The sequence below is a fragment of the Lissotriton helveticus genome, chromosome 4_1, assembly GCF_964261635.1.
Source record: "Lissotriton helveticus chromosome 4_1, aLisHel1.1, whole genome shotgun sequence".
Taxonomy (NCBI): domain Eukaryota; kingdom Metazoa; phylum Chordata; class Amphibia; order Caudata; family Salamandridae; genus Lissotriton; species Lissotriton helveticus.
Window position 1 is genome coordinate 2,117,356,222 of NC_136063.1, and position 23,518 is coordinate 2,117,379,739.

At 44.5% G+C, this 23,518-nt stretch overlaps 1 protein-coding gene across 10 annotated transcripts in view; it reads right to left on the reverse strand.

Annotated features, from left to right (window-relative positions):
• DCX (doublecortin) overlaps positions 1 to 23,518 on the reverse strand; it is a 358,719-nt gene that overhangs the window by 328,043 nt on the left and 7,158 nt on the right. For all 10 annotated transcript variants that reach the window (XM_078688805.1, XM_078688814.1, XM_078688811.1 and 7 more), the window contains exon 2: positions 21,966 to 22,349. In XM_078688805.1, coding sequence (XP_078544931.1) covers positions 21,966 to 22,329 — 364 coding nt within the window. In that variant the 5' untranslated portion in view covers positions 22,330 to 22,349. The remainder of the gene's footprint in view (positions 1 to 21,965; positions 22,350 to 23,518) is intronic.

A 23,518-nucleotide genomic window follows, 5' to 3' on the forward strand; every position in this document is an offset into this window, starting at 1 on the left:
ACATTTCAATGCTTTCTTTACCCTATAATTTTGCTTTCTTTGATACACTTCCAATCTCTCTCTCTCCATTTCTCCCCTAACATCATTGATCTCTCTCGTTCTTTCCCTCCTTCTCCTCTTTTCTATTTTCTCTTGCTTTTTCCCTCCTTCCCACAGTCTCATTTCCCATTTCCCTTTCTTGCACACAATTTCTCCCCCCTTCCTCTCATCCTCCTGTCTTGGCAATCTGGACCTAAAAAGCGTAATGAAATGGCCAACGCTGGCCTCTTTATTTCTCTGTTTTAACACCATCCCATTATTCACCCATCTTCCCCCATTGCCCCCCCCCGCACCCGACTGCCATAGCGAAAAGCTGGCCGATTGGCAAGACCTATTGACTTTGCTAATGCTTATTTTATTTACAGAGCACAGCAATGCCAGGTAAATTAAAGACTCAATGCACTTACCAATAAAGATACATATTATAACATATCACAATAATCATGATACAGATATTTATGGCAATCAGTAGCAGGAATAAAAGCAAAGGTTGGTGCCTTCAGCAATCCAATGATTGACCTGGAAGAATCCCCTGTCCTACCAATCCAAGGACTTGCTTTCGCTCACTAACTGATCCTCTGCAAGACGCACTATCTTTGATAATTGTTCAAGAAAGCAGGCTGGAAATTTCCGTTTACCTGCAATTTGTGATCTGAGCTGAGTCTTAAACAGAATCCATCACCTTGCGCTCTGGTGTGGCTGTCTTACATATATCCATAAATAAATTGATTAGTTTGAAAAGGTAGCTTTACAAATTGCATTTACAACTAAAATGTTATGGTATGGCGCACAGTTGATGTGGGAGTTAATTTATAGAACTGCCTTTGCCTTGTTTAGATTTGTATCACTGAGCCTGGCCCAACAATACTTGGAGATCTCACACTTAGGATACATTGAGGAGAGAAGTGCTCTCATAAGCTGCTTATCCAGGAACGGATCAATAAAATATTTTGGGGCAATCCCTTCTAGCGATTTCCATACCAGATATAAGAGTCTCCTATTTAGGTCTGGGTTTTGACAGCACAGCTGTCAAACAGACCTACTGCTAACAATATACATTGAAAGGGGTATAGGTCATCCCCTATCATCCATTGGCTTTACTCAACCAGGCACTTTCTGCCACTGGCTTGAGACTTTGTCAATCTTATCGTGGCCCAGTCCGTGAAATATTCCTCTAACCTAGTGCTGTTTTCTGTTTTGGGGTATCTTTCTGTCTCCGGTGAAGTGAAAGCATTGAACTGCTCGGGGACTACTTTGCAACTATAGCGATCGCGTTTCACTCTTGTGGTTCCCTTCTGTGTGTATCACTCTAATGCACTAACGTTGCTTGCATTAGCACATTAAACTCAGACCTATTGGCTAGGTCAATGCCTGTTAATCTGGGAAGCCACCTGCAGTCCACCCAATTTATTATGAGAGCTGGTAAAATGATCATATTTCAGCAAGCCTCTGTTCTGGACAGCTTGTAATTTGTTTAGTAGACTCTGTGGTATATTAAACTAGACTGATAGAGAGTAATGTGATTTGAAAGGCATCCCTTACGTTTGTGCTGTGCTAATCTTAGTAATGGTTCAATCCTAAATATGTTTAAAATGTTTTTTTTTAACCTGTGGCTCAAATAAAAGATTTCTGTCAACACTTTCTATCAGGGCTAATTGTTTACAGGAAAATGTCTCAGAGCAGAAGGACAATCAAAGCTCAAAGAAGTATTGTCATTGCCGCCTATTAACAGGATTTCACACTTCTGGCATTTAAACATAATTAAATGTCTGTCAGCCATGTTTTTACAGCCTGTCCACACTGAGATGCTGAACTAATGTTAATGGATTCCAGTTGTGTCTAAGTGTGTTATTGGTGCACGTTTGATACCATTCATCACAAACGCTTCATATCAGAAAAGATCATACGTTGATCAAATTTTGCAACACATTTTGCTCCAAGGTTGATACAAAGGGTGGCACGCAAAAGAGGGTGAATTATATTTAAACTTAATTTACAACTGGGTTGCTTTTTCAACTTGTACAATTCACCCTCTCTCGTGTGCCACCTTTTGTCGTCCACTCTGGGAACCAGTGTGAATGTAGGAATATATATCAAAGAAAAACTCTGCTCCACGTGGAAAAGTGCACGCACAAGAGGGCTATTGGGTTTATTTCATGAAACCTCCTCCGATATATATATATATATATATATATATTACCAGAACTTCGTTTTCTCCGCTTTCACTCAGTTTTCGGCATAGAAAAACGAAACGGACCCAAAGAGGTGGAATTTGCTTAATTTATTTCACCGTGTGCACCACTCCGTCCACCATGACGCGTTTCGGGCCCTGGAGCCCTTGATCACATTATATATATATATATATATATATATATATATATATATATATATATATATATATATATATATATATATATATATATATATATATGTTCAGCTCCGAAAAAACCCCTCCCCAGCCAGGGAAGGAAGCGGCCGCACTCGCGTGGAACTTTTTCAAAAGTATTTTATTGCACAAACAACAGGACGCGTTTCGGCAGACGTGCCTTTTTGTTCTGTGTCAACCTGTGCAACAAGAGTTGCCGCCATTTAAGCTTACAAATCAAAATTAATTACACATTTTTTTCATGTGAATTCATTGACATGAAAGACGGACAACATTTTCATTACGGCTTTGGCAGCCATTTTAGAGTGGTTTACACAATACTCAATAAAATAATGAACCATGATTACAATTGTGAGTTATTAACCCGCCATATTCACAAGTCATATATTATGTCAATCATGAAAACATAAATTTAATAGATAAACAATTAAGCCCTGTATGGGCAATGACACTTGGTTTGCAAAATTGAGCCCTGTATGGGCATAGTGATGATGTGACTAGTTTATTTAAATTGCCCAAAGAATTAATAATTCTTTATATCATTCATATACAGATTATGCAACACTCCTAAGTATCAAGGTCATGTGAATATTTACATTAGTATCAGCAGAAACAATTTTATACATCTGTGTCATCAAAGACATATGGGATAAGAATGTTATTATCCTAGATGTATGGAAAGTTCTTCTTCAGAATTAAGACCAAATGGGATGACAGTGTGTAAATCAATAATATACCTTGATTCCAACCTTCGTAATTTCTGCAATCTATCACCACCTCGGTCACTCACTGGGATATGATCAATGCAATAAAATTTCAGTAGTGATCAATCACTATTGTGAACTTCAGAAAAATGCCTAGCCACTGGATAAGTGGGATCTCTGTTTTCAATAGCCCAGGCATGCTCAAGGATTCTTTTTTTGGCAGGGTGTTTGGTACTGCCGACATAAATTTTCAAGCAAGGACAAATTAAGCAGTAAACACAAAAAGGTGTAGTGCAGGTTAAAAATAATTGTATCTTTTTAGTCACTCTTGTGCCTGGCAGTTGAAATGTTTGGACCTTAGTGCTATTCTTACAAGCCTTGCATTTAGAGCATGGAAAGAAACCTGACATGGTGTCTAGTCGAGGGACAAAGGAAACAGCTTGGTAATGACTTTTAACTAAATGATCTTTCAACGATCTACTTCGCCGGAAAGTTATTTGTGGTTGCTCTGGCAAATCTTTTCCGATCACCAGATCTGACTTAAGAATATGCCAGTTCCGGTTAAGTATCTGTCTAAGTCCCCCTGCTTCCCCAGAAAATGTTGTTATAAATCTACTAATTTCTGTGTCTTTTACTGTAGATTGTCTGCGTTCTTTAAACAGGCTACTGCGTGTGATTTTCTTTACTTTTTCCAGGGTCTGATTTAGTAGACCACTCTTGTATCCCCTGACCTTAAAGCGATCAATAGCATCTTTGGCTGCTTGTTCGAAATCTTTATCGTCCGAACAATTCCTTTTGATGCGAAGTAGCTCCCCATATGGGATACTTTTTATCAAGGATGTCTGGTGACTGCTACTTGCCTCAAGTGTAGAGTTGCCGGCTGTTGATTTTCTAAACAGCTTAGTACACATTCTATTGTCTTTAATAAAGACTTGAAGGTCTAAAAAGGATACAGTGGTTTGACTCATATGCCCACTGAAGTGGAGGTTCAAGGAATTGTTATTAAGTGAGTCAAGGTATGATTCTGCCAGGGATTTGGGGCCCTTCCATAGGATGAACAAATCATCGATATATCGATGCCAGGCTACAGTACAGTTTACATGTTCAGTAAAGGGCTCCGCCCAGGCCACCTGCTTCTCCCACCAGCCTACGAATAAGTTCGCGTAGCTGGGGGCAAAGCAGGTGCCCATCGCGGTCCCCCTTATTTGTCGGTAGTGTTGCTTATCGAAAAGGAAAATGTTGTTACAGAGAACAAATTCAGCAAATTCCAACAACATTTCATTGTGTTCAGAATATTCAAGAGATCTTCCTTTAAGAAAATACCGCACGGCCTGTAAGCCCTTTTTGTGATCAATAACCGTTTATAAGCTAGTTATATCTAATGTGATCATCCACATGTCAGTTTCCCAAGGTATATCCATGATACTCTTGATGAAATCAGTAGAGTCTTGAATGTATGAGGGCAATGTTTTGACAAAGTCTGCAAGAAAAAAGTCAATATATTGGGACATACGATCTGTTAGACAGTCAATGGAGGAGACGATAGGTCTGCCAGGTGGCCGTTTGATGTCTTTATGTACTTTTGGTAAGTGATAGAATGTCGATATCACCGGGCATGGGCAAGACAGAAATTTATGCTCCTTGTCATTAATCATCCCTCTACCTGCCCATTTTATAAGCAGTTCGTGGTATTGATCAATACTTTTGATGTAATCATCTTTACTTTATATATATATGTATATATATATATATATATATTGAATTTCAGTGATTTTGTGTTTATATATATATATATACACAAAATCACTGAAATTCAAGAGCTATTGCTATCTTAAATAACTGTAACTCATGACCTAGAGTAACTATAACTTGCACCCACAATTTTCCACAGTTTTGTAACTATAACAGCACCCGTCAATCACAGTTTTGTCATCAATTATTGCGTTTCAGATTTTCAGATGTGACATTCATGTTTTCATTGATGCCACAGAACGTGTCTTAAGTGATGCAATATGGAAGATAGTTAACACTACATGGTGAGGGAGCGAGTTATAATTACTTTTTTTACTTTATATTGGTAGGTATAGTCTTTGCACAGCCTGAAGGTTATGTTATTGCCATTTGTTGAGCACACAATCTACCACTGATATGGCACTCAGTAATTCCTGTAGTCTCGGGATGAATGTTCAAATAGTTCCGAGCTTTCAAAAGTAGACCTTGGTCTGGTTCATAAGTAGACAATAATAAATGCAGTGTTCCATACTATTGGGCCCATTCATGTAGCTCTGGGAAAAATTCTGTATCTCATTCATAACTTAATTTATGGTAAGCAGTGTATAAATTACAACATTTTCATAGATGGTATTTTTTTTTATGTGCAGTGCATTTGTAACATTTGCTATTCATGCACTGCCTATCTGGGTCTATGGTGTGTCCATTATCTAAGTTCAAGGATTTTCCACATGATAAATTGGATTAAGGTAATCCATACATTCTAACAATATTGCTGATTTACTTATTACAAGTACGTATTCATTGTTTCTTACTTGGTCCCTCTTCCCTCAAATATCTTACAAAAATATATACAGATTTATGCACTTCACCGCGTATTCTGCACACCTTTCGCTAGGTATATTTGGCCTTAAATTATGTGCATCGATTAGTGTAGCAAGAGAACTATCCAACTTTTTTGTATACCTAAAGGATCAGAGGCCCAATTCACATAGCATTTCAGTCATCCTTCTACAAATAATCTGATGGACTCATGAGTATTCATTGCCCTGAGCCAGCATGTGACCATGGCCAGACTTTAGACTAGATCTTCACTTCCTTCAATTTCAGTTTAATTTGTCATCTCTGACCACAGTTTGGTCAAATCACTCCTACTTGAATGTTTCTCTTTCCCGCAGCTCCTCTTATCCTGGTCAAATTAGCTTGGTGGTCACTGCTAATCTCCATCTCATCATCAGTGACAATGTTTCCACTGCATTATCAGTTGAATTCCCGCTGCCAGGCCCTGATCCTAACAACACTTTTCCAATTCATACCTCTGGGTGATGAAAGCAGTAGAAATGATTGCTCCCATTAAAGCATTTTCTCCATGCTCACTTCCTTCTGCAATTTAGTTTAAAGATGTCTTAGCTGCTGTAAGGAACTTGGTGAAACTGTTTTATACCTTCGTACTAAAGGAATATTAGATGAAGTTACAAATGGCCCACACAGTCCCACTGCCTCTGCTACTGATTAGGTCAAAATAGACTTTATAGTAGTCAAATCTTTCTTTTAGTGGCATTGCTGTGGTTCCGCCAACCCAGCATCTTTGGCTCTCTGTGAATCCCTTGCGGTCTTTTTCATCTAAAACTGCGGTCATAGACAAACAGTTGGTTGAAGAGAATTCAAGGCAGCTGGGCAACTCTCGAAGTGGGTCCCACTTCTCGAAATGGGTCGAGGTGGCTGACGTCCCTCAACAGATGCTTGGTCCTTGTGCAGCGAGAGTCTGGACTGAGCCCTAGCTGTTGGTGTTTGTTGCAGGGCATCTGGTGCCCCAGGGGTTGGTACTGCACGGCTCTGGTTGGTCCTGGTGTCTTCACACTCAGTGGGGAGACAGATCTGACCTTTCAGAGCAAAAGTACCTTCTCCTAGTCCTCTGCAGCGTAAGTAAGACCAAGGGGGCTACAAGGCGGTAGACCGGGTTCTGTTTGTTGGTGCATGCAGACTGCAGAAGAGTAGCTCCTCTACTCCACGGGAGACTTTCGGTATTTGCTGAAGTGCTGGCAGGCTGCCCAAGGCTTTGGTAGTTCTTGCAGGATGAGTCACTCTGTTTCGATTTATTTATTTATTTATTTTATGCAATTTTTAAAGCGGCAAATACCCAGAAGGGTGTCTCGGCGCTAACATAACAGAACTCTCATTGCAGTGAAAATTTTATATTTGGAACAACCATGTTTTAAGTTTTTTCCTGAAGTTAATCAGGGTGGGAGTCATTTTGATATGGAGGGGTAGAGTGTTCAAGAGTCTGGCTGTTGCAATGGTACAGCATCTGTCTCCCCAATTGGCCCTTCTTGTCCGTGGAACCTTTAACAGATGGGCAGATGAAGAGCGTAAAGTTCTTGAGTGTTCGAGCGGGCAGAATGCTTTTCTTAGATATATTGGGCCTAGGTTGTTGATGGCTTTGTAGGCGATGCATAAAGCCTTAAATTTAGTCCGGTTCCTCACTGGGTGCCAGTGCAGCTGTCGAATATACAAGGAGATGGATGCAAACTTGGGAATGTTTAGTAAGGTCCTGGCTGAGGCATTTTGCACCATCTGCAGTCTATTGAGGACCTTTTCTTGGGCATTAAGCAGAAGGGCATTACAGTAATCTGTTCTAGAGAAGACCAGAGTACTGATAAGAGTTTTGCCCGCGGAAGGAGGAGGTACGGAATTAGTTTTTTGATCCTCTTTAAGATGTAAAAAGATGAGGAGACCACAGAGTTGGCATGTTGGTGGAAAGTCATTTTGTTGTCAAATATGACTCCTAAATTACGTACCTTGGTCACCGGTTGAGGAGGAATTCCCATTTCAGGTGGCCACCATTGGGGGGACCAGATAGGTTCCAGTTTCCCGAATGTCATCACCTCTGTCTTGTCAGAGTTTAATTTGAGAGAGTTTGATGACATCCAGGATCTTATTGCCCTCATTCCCTCTTGGAAGTTGGCCGCAACCGTTATACCGTCATTGTATACGGATAACACCAGTTGAGTGTCGTCCCCATAGGTTGTGAGGGCGATTCCGTAGTATTTTATCACCCTCGCTAAGTCCGACACATAAATGTTAAAAAGTGTCGGACTAGATTGCCGAGAGAGGGCTGAGGATGGCAGAGTTTTGCGCCAAAGTCCATAATTCTGCTGCAGTTCTCACCAGGCAGTGACTCTTCTTCGTCCTTTTTCTGTTGATCCATTGAATCTGAGTTCTTGGGTTCAAGGGGTCCACCTAAATACTCTATTGAGGGGCATTACGGGGAGTGACAGGTAAAAGCCTATGGGCTATCAAACTTAGGGTGTCTATACCCTCTATATGACCACTTACTGTGAGAAGTGGGATTAACCCTGACCCTAGAAGGCTAATTCCATCCAAAACAGCATGGAGGAATCTGAATCTACATCGGCTGGTCCACCCTAGGGGGGTGCTGGTTGAATGTGGGCGCACATCCTCATCTAACTAATTTTCCCACCTGTCTTGCTGCCAAATAATGGGATTGGGACAGGGGGTGGGCATCTTCACTATCTGGAGAGGCCCGGGATTGCATAACAAAGTCGACAGGGCCTTTGAAGCTTCCCGCCCTGGAATGTCAATCCTGCTTAGAGGAAGGGTGAATACCTCTGCCCAGAACAGTCTTTGTTTCCGACCTCTGAGAGCAAAGGCTCTCCCCTCAGGAGGTCAGAAACTTGTCTGTGGAGGATGGCTGGTCAAGACCAGTCAGTCAACACCCTAGTAGCCAACAGATTTTCAGGGGCCATCTCTAAGGTGCCCCCTGTGCTCATGTATTAATAAATCCAGCACTGGCATCAGTGGGGTTTATTTAGATGTAGTGTTTGGTACCAAACACCTTGGTTACAGTGAAGGCATCATGTAGCTGGGGAACTTGTGTGCAGCCTGTGTACTTGTTATGGCTTCCCTGTGCACTGGCAATATGTACGGGTGAACTTAGATATCACCAGGACATATCCACTCTAACAGATATGCCTTCACATGGGTATACTGTACCCTGCCTTTGGGCTGTAAGGCTGTAAAGCTTGCCATAGGGGTGTCTTACTTATGCTACATGTAGTGCTGGCTGGCATGGCACACAGGGTTGTGCCATGTCGACTCTTTAGTTTTATCTGCACCAAGACACACAGGCTGCAATTGTAGTGTGCATGAGCTTGGTGAGGGGTCCCTTAGGGTGGCACAAGTTCTGCTCCAGCCCATTGAGACCCTCTTTAGGTCCAATGCCCTAGGTACCAGGGGTACCACTTACTAGGGACTTAGAAAAGATCCTAAAGCGAGTGCCAACTGTGGAACAGTGGTACAGTTTAGGAAGAGAACACTGGTGCTGGGGAACACAGCACATGTTCAGTCAAAGTTGCACCAGATACCAGGCAAAAAGTGGGGGGTAACCATGTAAAAAAAAGGCACTTTCCTACAGCAATGCTTGCATCTTTCCAGCCTGCTACTGGTCTCATTTACACAGTATCCAACAGTGGTCATCATTAAGCCCGACCTATTTCGATGTATATGTGGCTCCTTTGACAGCTTCTCTTATTAAAGGACGTCTTTTTGACTTTGGTTTATGGTCTAAACTGAAAACACTCAGATTAGTCTGACTATTGATGGCAATCCCAGTCCAGACAACCTAACTTTCAGAAGTGTTTATCAGCTGTGGTTGACTAGATGATTCAAACATTTGTTAAACAAGACTGAGGTACTTGTAGTGGGATGGCATCAGTCTCTTTTGTCATGTTACTGGTAGCTCTATAGCCATTGCTCTCCCATCTCCTATTGAAACAATGCACAAGGTTGACTTTCTTTGGGATCAGGCACCTCCTCTTGCATCTCAATTAATAACGTTTTAATTATCATGTTTTTCTATCTAAAAATTCCCAAAATGTTTTGCCTCTTTACCACATGCTTGACAATTCACTGTGATCCAGATAGTCTTAACTATTTCATTTTTCGTACTTACCCTGCCTGCTCATTTGTTAAGCCATATCCAATTGGTGAAACACTCTAAAGCTCATCTTCTGTTTGGCCTTCCCCAATCCTCTCCCATCTCTGGACACCCTGCTAAATTTACAGTAGCTAAGCAATCTATATTCAAAAGCTCATGTTTCTTCAGAAAACCTTTGTGCCCTCTGTTCCCAGGAGATCTCTGAGGTTAGCCTCGTCCAGATGTTCAGTGATGCTCAGGATTCAAATGCCTCACAAAGGTGATCATCCTTTCTAGTTAATCACTTTTGAACTGTGGAACCTTCTTCCCTTATCGCTAAGTACAATTTGAAACCAAGCAGTGTTTTCAGTGAACTCTATTATCTGTTCCCCGTGTCTTCAGGTTGCCTCATCACCAAGTCTCCTTCATGAATAATCATGCACCTTCAAATGAACCTTTTTGAGTAGTTGTGTCTTATTCCAGGCTCAGGTTTGGCCTACTCATCTATTTCACGAGTAAGACATGCTGACTCATAGAAAGAAGATGGTGAGTCATCAACCTTCTTTCCGTAGGTAAGCATATCTTACTCCTGTAAATACACAAGTAAATCACACATAAGCCTGAAGTAAGACACAACCACTCACAGACAATGCTTTGTGAAGCTGCGCTTCCACTTTGTCGCTGCAATCTACATTTCAATTGCACATCCATGCGCACTCCCTAGATAGGTGACAATTCCCCCACAATCATTCGGAAATTATAATGCTAGACTGCACACATATGTTGCGTAAAGTGGGCATAAAGAGAACACATCAACATGTGTAAATTGTGCTTTTGTGCATCATCCATGATTTATACATGTGTACATTATGAACATTTGCAAGTCGAACTTACACCAGGAGATATCTTTATGAATCAGTCACATTACAGAGGTAAATCTTTTTCAACCCGTTAGCCATTTTAGTACTCTAAAAGATTTTCCTTGCATTCTGGGACATGTCAGGCAGGGTTCAGAATGTAAGGCATGGCCTAATAAACCAGGTAAACTCTGTTGCAGCATTTCTCTGAATCACAGCGGTGTCAGTGTATTGACTGAATAGTTTGCTCCCAGTGGGCATCCTGGCTGTGATGGTCTCTACCGTTTTTCATTGACATATTAACTTGTCTTATACTTGCCCGCCACTATGATTATCACCATATACGTGGCTGTAATTAGCACTCTGATCCAACATTTCTCCTTAAACTGGTGATATAAAAGTGCATGCTTATATTTATATCTTCAGAGCCACCTGTGCCCCCAGTGGCATTTCTAGATTTAGGGGGTGAGCAGGATGCCACGTTTCCCATCTGCTGGTCGCGGATCACTAAATTGATTTGCCATTTTTAGGATCTGTATCCAACAAATTATTAACAGATATTCACTAAGGGACATGTAATACTGCAGGCATCCAGTACCCTGCTGTGCTCTCTCTTTCTTTCCCCAGTACCCACCTTCCACCGGGGAAGGGCTGGACCACTCCCCTGCCTTCCGCGGGAGTCCTTAGCCTAAGCCTGACATTTTAACCCTGCACTTACCTAATCTAGCGCTAGCTCGCGCTTTTTAACAAACTTCCTCACCTTCAGTCCAGGGACCTCTCCCTCGACCCTGCTTTCCCGCGCAGCCGAGTGGACGCTGCCGCGGCCTCACTAGCTCCCGCCTGCCGCCTCCAGCGGACGCTCCCCGGCCACGCCCACTTCTTGGCCACGCCCACTTGGGCAGCTACTTAGGAGCTGATAACGAGCTCTCATTCACTGGACCACTCCCCTGCCTTCCGCGGGAGTCCTTAGCCTAAGCCTGACATTTTAACCCTGCACTTACCTAATCTAGCGCTAGCTCGCGCTTTTAACAAACTTCCTCTCCTTCAGTCCAGGGACCTCTCCCTCGACCCTGCTCTCCCGCGCAGCCGAGTGGACGCTGCCGCGGCCTCACTAGCTCCCGCCTGCCGCCTCCAGCGGACGCTCCCCCAGCCACGCCCACTTCTTGGCCACGCCCACTTGGGCAGCTACTTAGGAGCTGATAACGAGCTCTCATTCACTGGACCACTCCCCTGCCTTCCGCGGGAGTCCTTAGCCTAAGCCTGACATTTTAACCCTGCACTTACCTAATCTAGGGCTAGCTCGCGCTTTTTAACAAACTTCCTCACCTTCAGTCCAGGGACCTCTCCCTCGACCCTGCTTTCCCGCGCAGCCGAGTAGACGCTGCCGCGGCCTCACTAGCTCCCGCCTGCCGCCTCCAGCGGACGCCCCCCCCGGCCACGCCCACTTCTTGGCCACGCCCACTTGGGCAGCTACTTAGGAGCTGATAACGAGCTCTCATTCACTGGACCACTCCTCTGCCTTCCGCGGGAGTCCTTAGCCTAAGCCTGACATTTTAACCCTGCACTTACCTAATCTAGCGCTAGCTCGCGCTTTTTAACAAACTTCCTCACCTTCAGTCCAGGGACCTCTCCCTCGACCCTGTTTTCCCGCGCAGCCGAGTGGACGCTGCCGCGGCCTCACTAGCTCCCGCCTGCCGCCTCCAGCGGACGCTCCCCCGGCCACGCCCACTTCTTGGCCACGCCCACTTGGGCTGCTACTTAGGAGCTGATAACGAGCTCTCATTCACTGGACCACTCCCCTGCCTTCCGCGGGAGTCCTTAGCCTAAGCCTGACATTTTAACCCTGCACTTACCTAATCTAGCGCTAGCTCGCGCTTTTTAACAAACTTCCTCACCTTCAGTCCAGGGACCTCTTCCTCGACCCTGCTTTCCCGCGCAGCCGAGTGGACGCTGCCGCGGCCTCACTAGCTCCCTCCTGCCGCCTCCAGCGGACGCTCCCCCGGCCACGCCCACTTCTTTGGCCACGCCTCCAAGTTGTCCTATAAACCATGTGTCTCCACCGTTCGCGCAGCGGACGGGCGCAGCGGGCGCGCCGATTGCGCGCCGAAGGCGCGCCTAAGGCAAGCCCGTCTGCGCCCGTCCGCGACGGGCCGGGACCAGGGGCCTTAGACTCTGCCCTTTCTTTGGTGTACTCTTCTGCCCAACTATCTTCCCTCTCTACCTCTGTCCCCCTCTCCCCCCCCGTAATCCAACGCTTATCCTCGCATGGTATTTATATCCCCCCTCGCTCCGGTCCTGTTTCTCCCACTCCCCCTCCCTTAATTTCTCCCACGCCCTCTGTTACTCGCCCTACTCCTGGTTTCCCTGCTGCCTCTGCTATCCTTCTTAACACTCGCTCTGCTGTAAAAAATCAAACTGCCCTTTTCAACCTTTTGGACACTGATTCCCCTGACTTTCTTTTCCTCACTGAAACTTGGCTTTCCTCTGACTCACTTCCGGACCTTCTTGCTATTCTCCCTGGTACCCACTATGCCCTCCGCGCTGACCGCCCCGATGGAAAAACGGGAGGTGGTGTGGCCATGATAGTTCGCCGCTCTCTGAAATTCCAGCTTCTTCCGCACTCTCGCATTCCCAGCGTTGATTTTCTGGTGGCCCGCTCTCTTAATCTCCCGGTACCCCTTACGGTGATACTTATGTACCGCCCCCCTCAAAGCATGCCATCATTTGTGTCTACCGTGCAGGACCTCTTGGCCACCTTGGCTGTAAATAATTCCTCGCTACTCCTGCTCGGCGACTTCAATTTTTGGCCGGGTGATCCGAGGGAGGACTCCTCTTCCAAAGACTTTTCTGCCACCCTTCGCTGCCTCAATTTCTTACCCCACGTTTCGGTCCCCACCCACACCCACGGTCATATCCTGGACCAGATTTGGTCCTTACGCGGTAATCTCTCGGCCACTTCTATCCTCCCCTGTGTTTGGTCGGACCATTCCTTGATCTCCTTTTCCATCCACCTGGGTCAAACCGAGAAAGCCTCCCTGCCTAAAAACATCTTGGCTCGGAGTTGGAACAAGATTGATCTCAACGATCTTTCTTCCTCTCTGTCTTCATTGGCTCCTACCCTGACCGACCTGTCTTTGGAAAGTCAGGCGGATGCCATTAACATCTGGCTTTCTTCGACTTGTGACCGGGTCGCCCCACTCAAAAAGATCAGGTCAGCTCGCCTTCATGACGCCCATAAGTGGTTTTCCAGCGACCTCAAATCCCTGAAATTAGAGCTTAGGCGTTCCGAGCGTCGTTGGCGCCGCAACTACTGCCCTACCCTCCGCCTCAATTACAAAGCCCTCCTCAATAATCATAAAAAGGCCATCTTAGTGGCCAAATCCAAATATTTTACTGAGCGCGTAGCCCTATCGGCCAACAAATCGCGTGAGATCTTCTCACTGGTCCACAGTCTTGCCACCTCTGACCGTGCATGCCTTGCCCCTGCCCCCTCCCAATCTCTCTGCCATTCTTTGAATGATTACTTTATCAATAAAATCATCACCATTAAGGCCAACATTCCGATCGTTCCTCAACCTGACTTGCCGGATCATCCCTACCCTTCTCCCTCTTCTTTGGATCACTTCGAACCCATCTCACCTGAGCGCTTCCTTGACCTCCTTGTTAAGGTCAAGTCTGGCTCCCCCGCGGACTGTGCACCTGCACGGATCCTCAGAACTCTCTACACCAGTTGTCCCATCCCCCCCCTCACTTTTCTCAACTCTTCCCTGGCTTTGGGTTGTGTCCCCTCTTCCTTTAAATCTGCCATTGTTCTTCCTATCTTGAAGAAAGCCGGCCTGGACCCTTCCCTTCCATCGAATTTCAGGCCGATCTCCCTCCTCCCCTATCTAGGGAAGATTCTTGAGAGCTATGTGACATCTCGCCTTTCCATCTACATTGAGGAGAACAATATCCTGGCCTCTCACCAGGCTGGTTTCCGACCCGGCCACTCTACTGAGGGTGTGGTCCTTGCGGTCCTGGATGAACTTAAGGGGAAGGCCGACAGCAACCTCCCCCAGGCCTTAGTCCTCTTGGATCTGTCCGCTGCGTTTGATACGGTCGATCATGCCATTCTCCTCGACCGGGTCAGCGCAGCGGGCATCCAGGGCACTGCCTTCTCCTGGATCGCGTCCTTTCTTCAGGGCAGATCACAGGCAGTTCACCTTTCTGATTTCTCCGCTCCTCCCCTCCCGGTCACTTGTGGGGTACCCCAAGGCTCTTCCCTCTCTCCCCTTCTCTTCAACCTCTATATCCGCCCCCTTATCTCTTCCCTTCTCGAGCTGGGGGTCTCAGTGTATAACTACGCAGACGACCTCCAGCTCGTCTTCGATCTTTCTTCCCAACTGATTCTCTCCCCAAGCTCCGCTCTACTCTTGTCTTTATCTCCCAGTGGATGAGCTTCAATCATTTGAAGCTCAATCCCGACAAGACAGAGCTTGTTCTCACCGGTGGCCCCTCTAATCCTTGGTCTTCAGCACACTGGCCCCTTTCCTTTGGCCCTCCTCCCTCCCCAGTTCCCACTGTCCGGACTTTGGGCATCAAGATCAGCAACGATCTATCCATGCATGCCCAAATTAGTTCCGTTGTCTCCTCCTGCTTCCTTTCCCTCCGCCTCATTCGCAAAATTTCCCGTTTTTTTTCTGTTGACGCTCTTAAAGTCATCATCACTGCCCTTATTACATCCCGCCTGGATTATGGAAACGGCTTGTACGTAGGCATTCCTGCCTACGAAACTCGCCGTCTCCAGGCCATCCAAAGCCAGGCGGCCCGTCTCATCCTCCGTCTTCCCAAATCCTCCCACATCACTCCGGCCCTAAAAACCCTTCACTGGCTCCCCGTTCATTTCAGGTCCCAGTTTAAACTTGCCTGCTTGGCCTTTCGGGCGCATGCCCGTTCTGCTCCGCTTTTCATTAACTCTTTAATTTCTTCTTATGCCCCCAGTCGCTCCCTCCGTTCTTCCTCTCTTTCTCTTCTTCACGTCCCCCGCTTCCGTAAATCCCGCACCGGGGGCACCCGCTTCTCGGTGCGGGCCCCCCAGATCTGGAACAATCTCCCCCTCTCCATTCGCTCTATCCCTATTTTTTCTCACTTTCGTAAAGCCCTCAAAACTGTTCTTTTTCTTCAGGCTTTCCCTAGCTAATCCCCCTGGGCCCCTGGCAGATACTGTTGTGTTCCTTAGCGCCAGGAAGCCGCTTGGCCGCAGTGCGCTCTAGAAATTTCTTTTTTCATTTCATTTCATTTCATTTCAAGGGCGTATAGACCCTCCTTGATCACACACCAGCCCAAAAACCAAGAGCTGGGTCCCAGCCATTCTGATTGGCCTTAACATAGGAATTGATTCTGGTTGGTCGAAATGCAGCCAGTCAGAATGGCTGAAATAACCTGGGGGCATATTAGCAAGAACCTCATTAAAATTATCGCTGTTTTAGCGGCAGGAAACTGCCGCTAAAACTACGATAATGGGCTTGCTAATATGCGTTATAGAATTCCAATAGAAGCCCAGGTTAGATGTGCAGGACATTTAACCTGGGTTTCTATTGGAATTCTAAGCACCGGCACCGGCATCTAAGCCTCCCCAGTCGGCTTAGGTGCCGGCGTGAAGTACCGACGGAGAGACCGGTGCTTCTTCGTCCTGAGCCACTGCCAGGTGGGGCAAGGCTCATTTTCCCTGCACAATAGTGGTACAATCGAGCCATGTGTAGGGAATATACAGACACCTAGGATCACAGGTGATCACGTTCCTTATTTATCTTTTTGTTTATTGCTGCTTTTTGTCACTTGAGCACTTTGCAGTAGCACTATCATAAAGGTCCTGAGGAAGGCAAGGACTACTTGTTCCATCTCTGCCGATACATGTCGACCTATACCATCCAGGCAGTTATTTGCTTTAAACTGCCTTATGCTATTTTGTTTTTAATATTGGAGGATTGAGCAGAAACCAAAATAAAGTATGTGTTGCTTCATCACCCAATTTTAACACACTTTTTTCCACTTTCACATGCACTGCAATCCCATCACCCACTAGTAGAACATAACTAAGTAACAACATAAGGACAGGACAACAGGCTATTTGGTTGATGAAGGATATTCCATCATGTCCTCACACATCACCTATAGCACGTATGGTGTAAGGTCCTTAAGGAGTCCCAAATGATGAAGGGCGGTACCGAGTGGTGACTGATGGGTTTTCTTACTCGATTAGTATAGGTCAGGATTAGTTAATTTCACTTCCCTTGATCTTTAGTTCTGTTTTCCAGTTGGGAGGTCTCCGTTGCATCACATAGTTCTTTTTCTGTGTAGACCCATAGATACTTATGTGTGTGTCATTGAGTATATAGGGAGTGTGTCTATGCTTGCTCTTAAAATATTTCCCTTAGGCCCCCACCCACCGTGTTGTTTTTGTTGTCTGAGTAAATCTAGCCAACTTCAAATTAAACATACTAAGGCCAATATTTTTCTGGTTGGCCACACATATTGGCCGACCTTCATTTTCTTGACTGCATGGCCAAATACTGGCATGTGACTGTATATTACAGTCAACAAAAAGCTGCTTAATGCCACGGAACGTGCTTAAAACGTCCTCCCCTTCCTGCATGAGGCTGCTAAAGGTGCTGTTGTGATCTCTGACCTGATTGTAGCCGTGTGCTGTGAGTTGGACTCACTATCAGAATCACCCGCCTCTCCCAGGAACCCCAAAATGCAGCAATTCATTTGATAGAACACATAAAAACAGTGTGCAACGAACAGTAAAGCTGTTGGCAGCATTGGTTTCATATGAGTTTGTATCAAGCCTGTTACCCCTGCCCTGTATTAAGTCAAACTAAAGGGAACTAGACATAGATGTGTTGTTGGTAGCAGGAAGACCCAATGAGGGACATAGTTTAATTGACTCACATTTCTCCTTAGGTAGAATGTTTCATAAACAATATACAGGAGCAAGGAGAATGAGGCCAGAATATGGGTGATAGGGATTGAGTTTCCATACTACCATCGCCAGATGGGTTGCAGATGAACCAAGTGGCAAGAGAGTGCCATTAGAAGGTGTGGCAGTCCTATTTGATGAACATAAGGTGACCTCACCTTGCCACTGGAGTGACCACCAAAGGTCTCATGATGGAATGCCTGATCGATAAATGCCTTCAGCCTTTAACTCAACTTGATACCTCTCAGAGGTTTCATTTTACAGATCCAGCAAATATTCACTTTTAACTCGTCCTATGTTTTGCATGGTTATTGAAAGTGCAAAAAGATGGAAATCAAAGGGCCGAGCCAGCTGTATCCAAAGATAGATGTCTCTGTCTGCAGCTCTGGCACCGCCCCCCTTACCTGCCTGTCCCATGTGCAAGCTTCCCCTCTCTGAAGACATGCCCTGCGCTAGTAATGGGTGGAAATACTGCAATCCTCTCTCTAAAGGCATGTCCTCTGCTGGGAAGACCATGCCCCATGTGCTTAATTTGTAACAGAATGAGTGCCAGTGCCCAAAGCTCTGCTCAGAAGACTGAAGCCAGTAGCATTAAAGCGGGCACTGAATACCAAAGGCTGCTTAGTCTTGAATCCACCTCAGGACTCTTTAATTCACTACCAGACACGTCCTGCCTCTTTGTCTCACTCTTCCAGGCCCCTGCTTTCTACCTTTGTGGTGTTTTATTCCTCCACCTTTCCCCTTTGTGTGTTTATCCTCCCTCCCAGTAAATTTTGATGAGTAAAAATAAGTGCTGGTTCCCAAAAATAAGTGCCCGTGGGCCTTACCGGCAACCACCAGCTCAAACTAAACACCGCATGCACCCAACTGAACATTCAACCTCTTCCCAATAATTTGGGGAGTGTTATTAGGTGGTTGCCCCCTTTAGAACACATTTCCCCAGTGCAGAACACACATGTGTTGTGTGTGCTGGCTAAAGACCAGCCCTGCTCTCTGCTTGATGGATAACATGTGCAGTATAATGATATACAGAAGAGGACTGCAGAAGGGGTGCATTAGTGAGAGGGGTATAGGACAAACATACAGCAACACGAGGAGAGCAGAAAGAGCTTCCCTCGATTCAAGTAAAAGGTCTTCTTTCCCCCCTCCCCTCCAACAGCCCAGAAAATGTCCTAGCACCATCTACCAGCCGCTCCAAGCATGTAGTAATTTTGTGCTGATGTGGTTCTGATGTGGTTCTGTTATTTCCTCCCGATGGGGGTAAAACACAAAAAATATCACCTGGTATTTTTAGGTCCGCATGTTACTCCCTAATACAGGGGAAAAAATTGAAATCCCCATTAACTTACAGGGATCTACCATTTGGAATCCTTCATTCTGGCCCTATATTTCCACATAGAGTTCATGGAGATCTTATAAGGAGGCAATCATGGCCGGCTTTAGCACTAATGGCACAAGGTGCAGCAAATTTTGTTGGTGCCCCCAATTACCTCATTCTCCTCCGATTTCCTCACTATCACCCTCCAACAGAACCCCTCATCTTTCCCTAGCCCCTCTCTCACATGCATTTCAATGGTTTTATTGCACTATTCATACCAGTGTTGGGAGTCAGAGCACTTTACATGATACGCATATTATACAGACACAATGAATCATATGTGTTTAAATCAGTGTATAGGAAATGTTATACAAACAACTCAAACACCAATGACAGACCAATTAACCGTACCGCACACAAAGTTCCAACTATTTAGAGCCCGGTGCAATTCTTTTCCAGTATAAACCGTTGATTAATACCACTACCAAGCAGAAAACAATATGAAGAAATGCAATGACACACTGAAATATCACAGTCCACATATTCGCAATTGTATTTTTTTTAAAAATAATTCCTTTATTTGATAATCAGCTATAAAAATACCATTAAAAAAGAGCCAACACGTTTCATTCAAACAAGCATTTTAACTTCGTGAGGCCTTCAAAAATGTTATAGTTCTGTAAAATCCTACAGTCCTCAATAACTCTAATTTGCTCAAACAAATAGGAGGTATTGAGCTCCGTGCTTGTTACAGATTCAGGTATCATATGGGGGATACTACTGCCCCAGTTATCATTGGACGTTTCTGCTGAATTTGGTTCAGGAACATGGTGACTATTCAATCACAACTTATGTTTGGTTTAACTAATGAATCTGAAGACTGCAGTTATTAATATTCATACCAGGATTCTACAGAACTATACAATTTTGTACTGTTCCCACGAGGAGCTGAGTCAAGACTGATTTGCATATGGCTCGGTCTAAACAGGGGTGGCATGGTGAGCAAAAAAAGAATGGATTTAACCCAGATCTCTTGACTGGGGATTAATGTTTCATTCATTCAGCATTATATCTATCGTTTGTTAGCATAGCGTTTTCTCCCTAAGTGGGATGGGTATGCCCAGACGTGGGCCCCTTGCTCACTGTGCCACTGGTTTCAAGCTAGCCTGGCTGATGAGGGGTGATAACCCAAAATCGGTCCTAGGATGTCTGTTTCTGGTCCAGGGAGGATCAGGCATGACCGATCGGGCTGAACTGTTTCCAAGAGGAGCAGGGTCAAGACTGAATACGGCTGGGTCTAAACTGGGGTGGCATGGTGGCCAAAAGAACAGTGGATTCAACTCAGATCTCCTTACTTGGTATGAATGCTTGATTTGTTCCACATTCAGTCCATCATTTGTGTGTCTTTTGCTTTTTTACCCTACATATGCCAGGTGTACCCAGGTGTGGGTTCAGCGCTCACTGTGCCACTGGATTCAAGCTAGCCTGGCTGATGAGGGGTGATACCCCTAAACCGGTCCCAGGATGCTTGTTTCTGGTCCAAGGAGGACCTCGCTTGGCAGTTCGGGCTGGACTGTTCTCACGAGGAGCAGGGTCAAGACTGATTTGCATATGACTGGGTCTAAAGTGGGGTGGCATGGTGAGCAAAAGAACGACGGATTTAACCCAGATTTCTTGACTGGGGGTGAATGTTTGTTTTGTACCACATTCCATCCATCATTTGTGTGTCTTTTGATAGGCAGTATATTTTAAGAGTGATTGGTCTGTAGAAGCACAAGCTCAGGATTTAAAACCTAGCACAGTGATTGACATGGGCTATATTACTAAGAATGTATTTTTAGCAAGATTAGGATAATGAAAGTTGGGGGAAAAACATAAGGTTCTACACCTATGCCTTGTAGTTTACATGCTGCTCTTTGAAGACAGCTTTTAGCTCTCTGTGCTATATTAGGACTGTATCTTATGAACCACAAGTAACAAAAGGATCTCTGTGACAAAAGCCTCCTTAAAGCCGGCCCTGGAGGCAATAGTAACGTTCAAGTGTTTTAATGTTCTCAGGCCAGTTCACCCACTTTTAGGCATTGAAGTTCTTTGAAAGACCTTCAGGTTAATCAGAGTCACAGATGTGAATATTCAGGTAGGCACCTCTGTCACAGGGTAGATGGCCCTATTGGGCAACTGGGATGTCTGTTGTCATCACTGAGATATTGACGGACCAAGTTCGTAAATCAGTCCGATTCATCCATTGAATCATATGCAATCTTTTCGTTGGCTATAAACTGTCATAACCGCTGTGGTCAAAGCTCTCCAGTAGGGATGACAATCTTGCCCCACAACCCTGAAATAGTTTGTTTCACCTAAAAGTTGATAATCTTTTTTATTCTACAATGTACTGTTTCTCACTACTAGTCCACAAGCTGAACTAGCCATTCAGAACAAAGAGAAGTCCACTGCAGATGGAGAGCTACTTTACGAGTTGGGTGGGTTGAGGAATATTATATTGTAAAACACTAGTTTGCCCTTAGACGCATGTTGCCCATGATCGGCCTAAGAACAGTAGAAATATTGAATTAAACCTCCAAAGATGGTGTTTAGTAGTGGCCTTTTAGCAACTGCAACCCCACCTTACATCCCCACCCAATTACGAAGATCAAAAGGCTTATGAACTTATGGTGCAAAAACAGCAGAAGGATGCAAGTGATTTTTTAGGTTAGCTATCTCCATTACTGGCTTAGAAATTAATTTAAATATTTTCAAGAACTGGTCTTGAAAAGTTCACATGTGTTGGTGAGAGCGATGGCAACAAAAATAAATAAAATAGCACAAGATTTTCCCTAACTAAAGCAGCAACATTTTTGCATCTGAAGTTACAACAAAGAATTTAACTTGTGAAGCAAAGTTGGAGCAGAGGGTAGAGCCAAGAGGATCATGGGTAATATTTAATTCCTACTGCCAACATTGTTATTACCCTTCAACACACAGAAACTTGGTATCAGTTTACTATAATAGGAAAAAATGATTTTTTACAGTTACCTTCTTCTAATTCATCCATGCTACAAATCTTGTTTATTCCATCGATGGTGTAGATATAGCGAACTCCCTGAGGCAGGTTAATATTATCGGATAGAGAGCGTGTCAGGTCGGCCAGCAAGGCATCAAAGCTTCGGAAACGGTCCGAGGACACAGCATACACTATCCCCTTGAAGTATCGGTCGCCATTGCGATAGAAGCGAACCTTCTTGGCTTTCTTCTCATTGCTTAGTGCCTGCAAGGTTCTGGTCCGATAGAAGCTACAATGGGCACTATGAGTGGGACTCGGCAACCCATTCATGCGTGATGCTCGCACGCTTCTGGAGGTCTTGTCCCTTTCATCAAAGTGAGAGAAGTCCAGTTCCATGGTTTGTGACCTCCTAGGACCTGAAATAGAGATTAAATTAGTTATGAGAGTTCATATCTGTTTACAGTCTGACCATGAAAAAAACAGATACATGTGAGCATGAAATGAGGACATTGCAGTATGGGATGGCATGCCATGTCTTGATGCCAAGTTTGCCTAGGTTGGTCAATGGACAGGCGAAGCAGGCCTGATGTTTAAGATATTCACATGAGAAATGTACATAGTCAGTAGTTATCCTGAAATCTGGAATTTATCGACCGCTCATGGACCAACGTTAGACAACCCTTACAGAAAGCTGTGTGGACTCTAGAAAAATAGATGGAGCACAACTATCCAAAAATGGAATGGAATGGCATGAGGGCGCACTTATAATATGCTCTGTTAGCTTTTCTTACACTACCCATGGTTTCATATAGTGCAGAATATGAAGTTAAATATTTTTTTTAATTATTAGTTGCCCTAATCCATGGTCCTACATGGAAAGTATCCAACACCAACCTTAAAGTTACTAGACAAATCAACTGAAAACAAGTCATTTTGGCACAGAAAAACAATGATATTGAGCTGGAAATTCCTCAGCAGAACTAACTTCAATATTTGGTGGTAAACTGTATATAGGGTAAGAATGTGAATGATCACCATTACTACCAAGAAATATTGAAAGCAAAAATATATTACTATTAGAGAGAGAACACCTTGCCTTTCTTATCGGTGACCTATCAAAGTCAAGATGTCCCCTTAAGGAAGAAAGAGACCCACAACTAGTCTGCATGTATTCAAGTTGTAATTGTGCTACTTCCCTATATCTGCCCATTGATCACCTATAAAATCTACCTTTATAGGTAAACATCAATCAAACATCCAAATAGATCTAGTTGTCTACCATTTATTAAAATTAATTTACTAAACACCTATGCGGGCACTATTAAACCCTCCATTTGTTAAATATATGAGAATGTGTCCCCAATGTATCTAATCTATTGGGCACTTCAGGGCCTTTTTAAAGATTTTTGGGTCCCTGGGAAAGACATATTTTAGGAACCACTGTACAGAAAAACTTTTCATTACAACCCATTTTCAGCTACATCAAGCACTTGTTATACCAAACAATATTACAGAATATACCATAAACATTTCAGAAATGTGGAGCACATAAAAACAACCTAAAGCTCATATTGCCTGTTGAGCA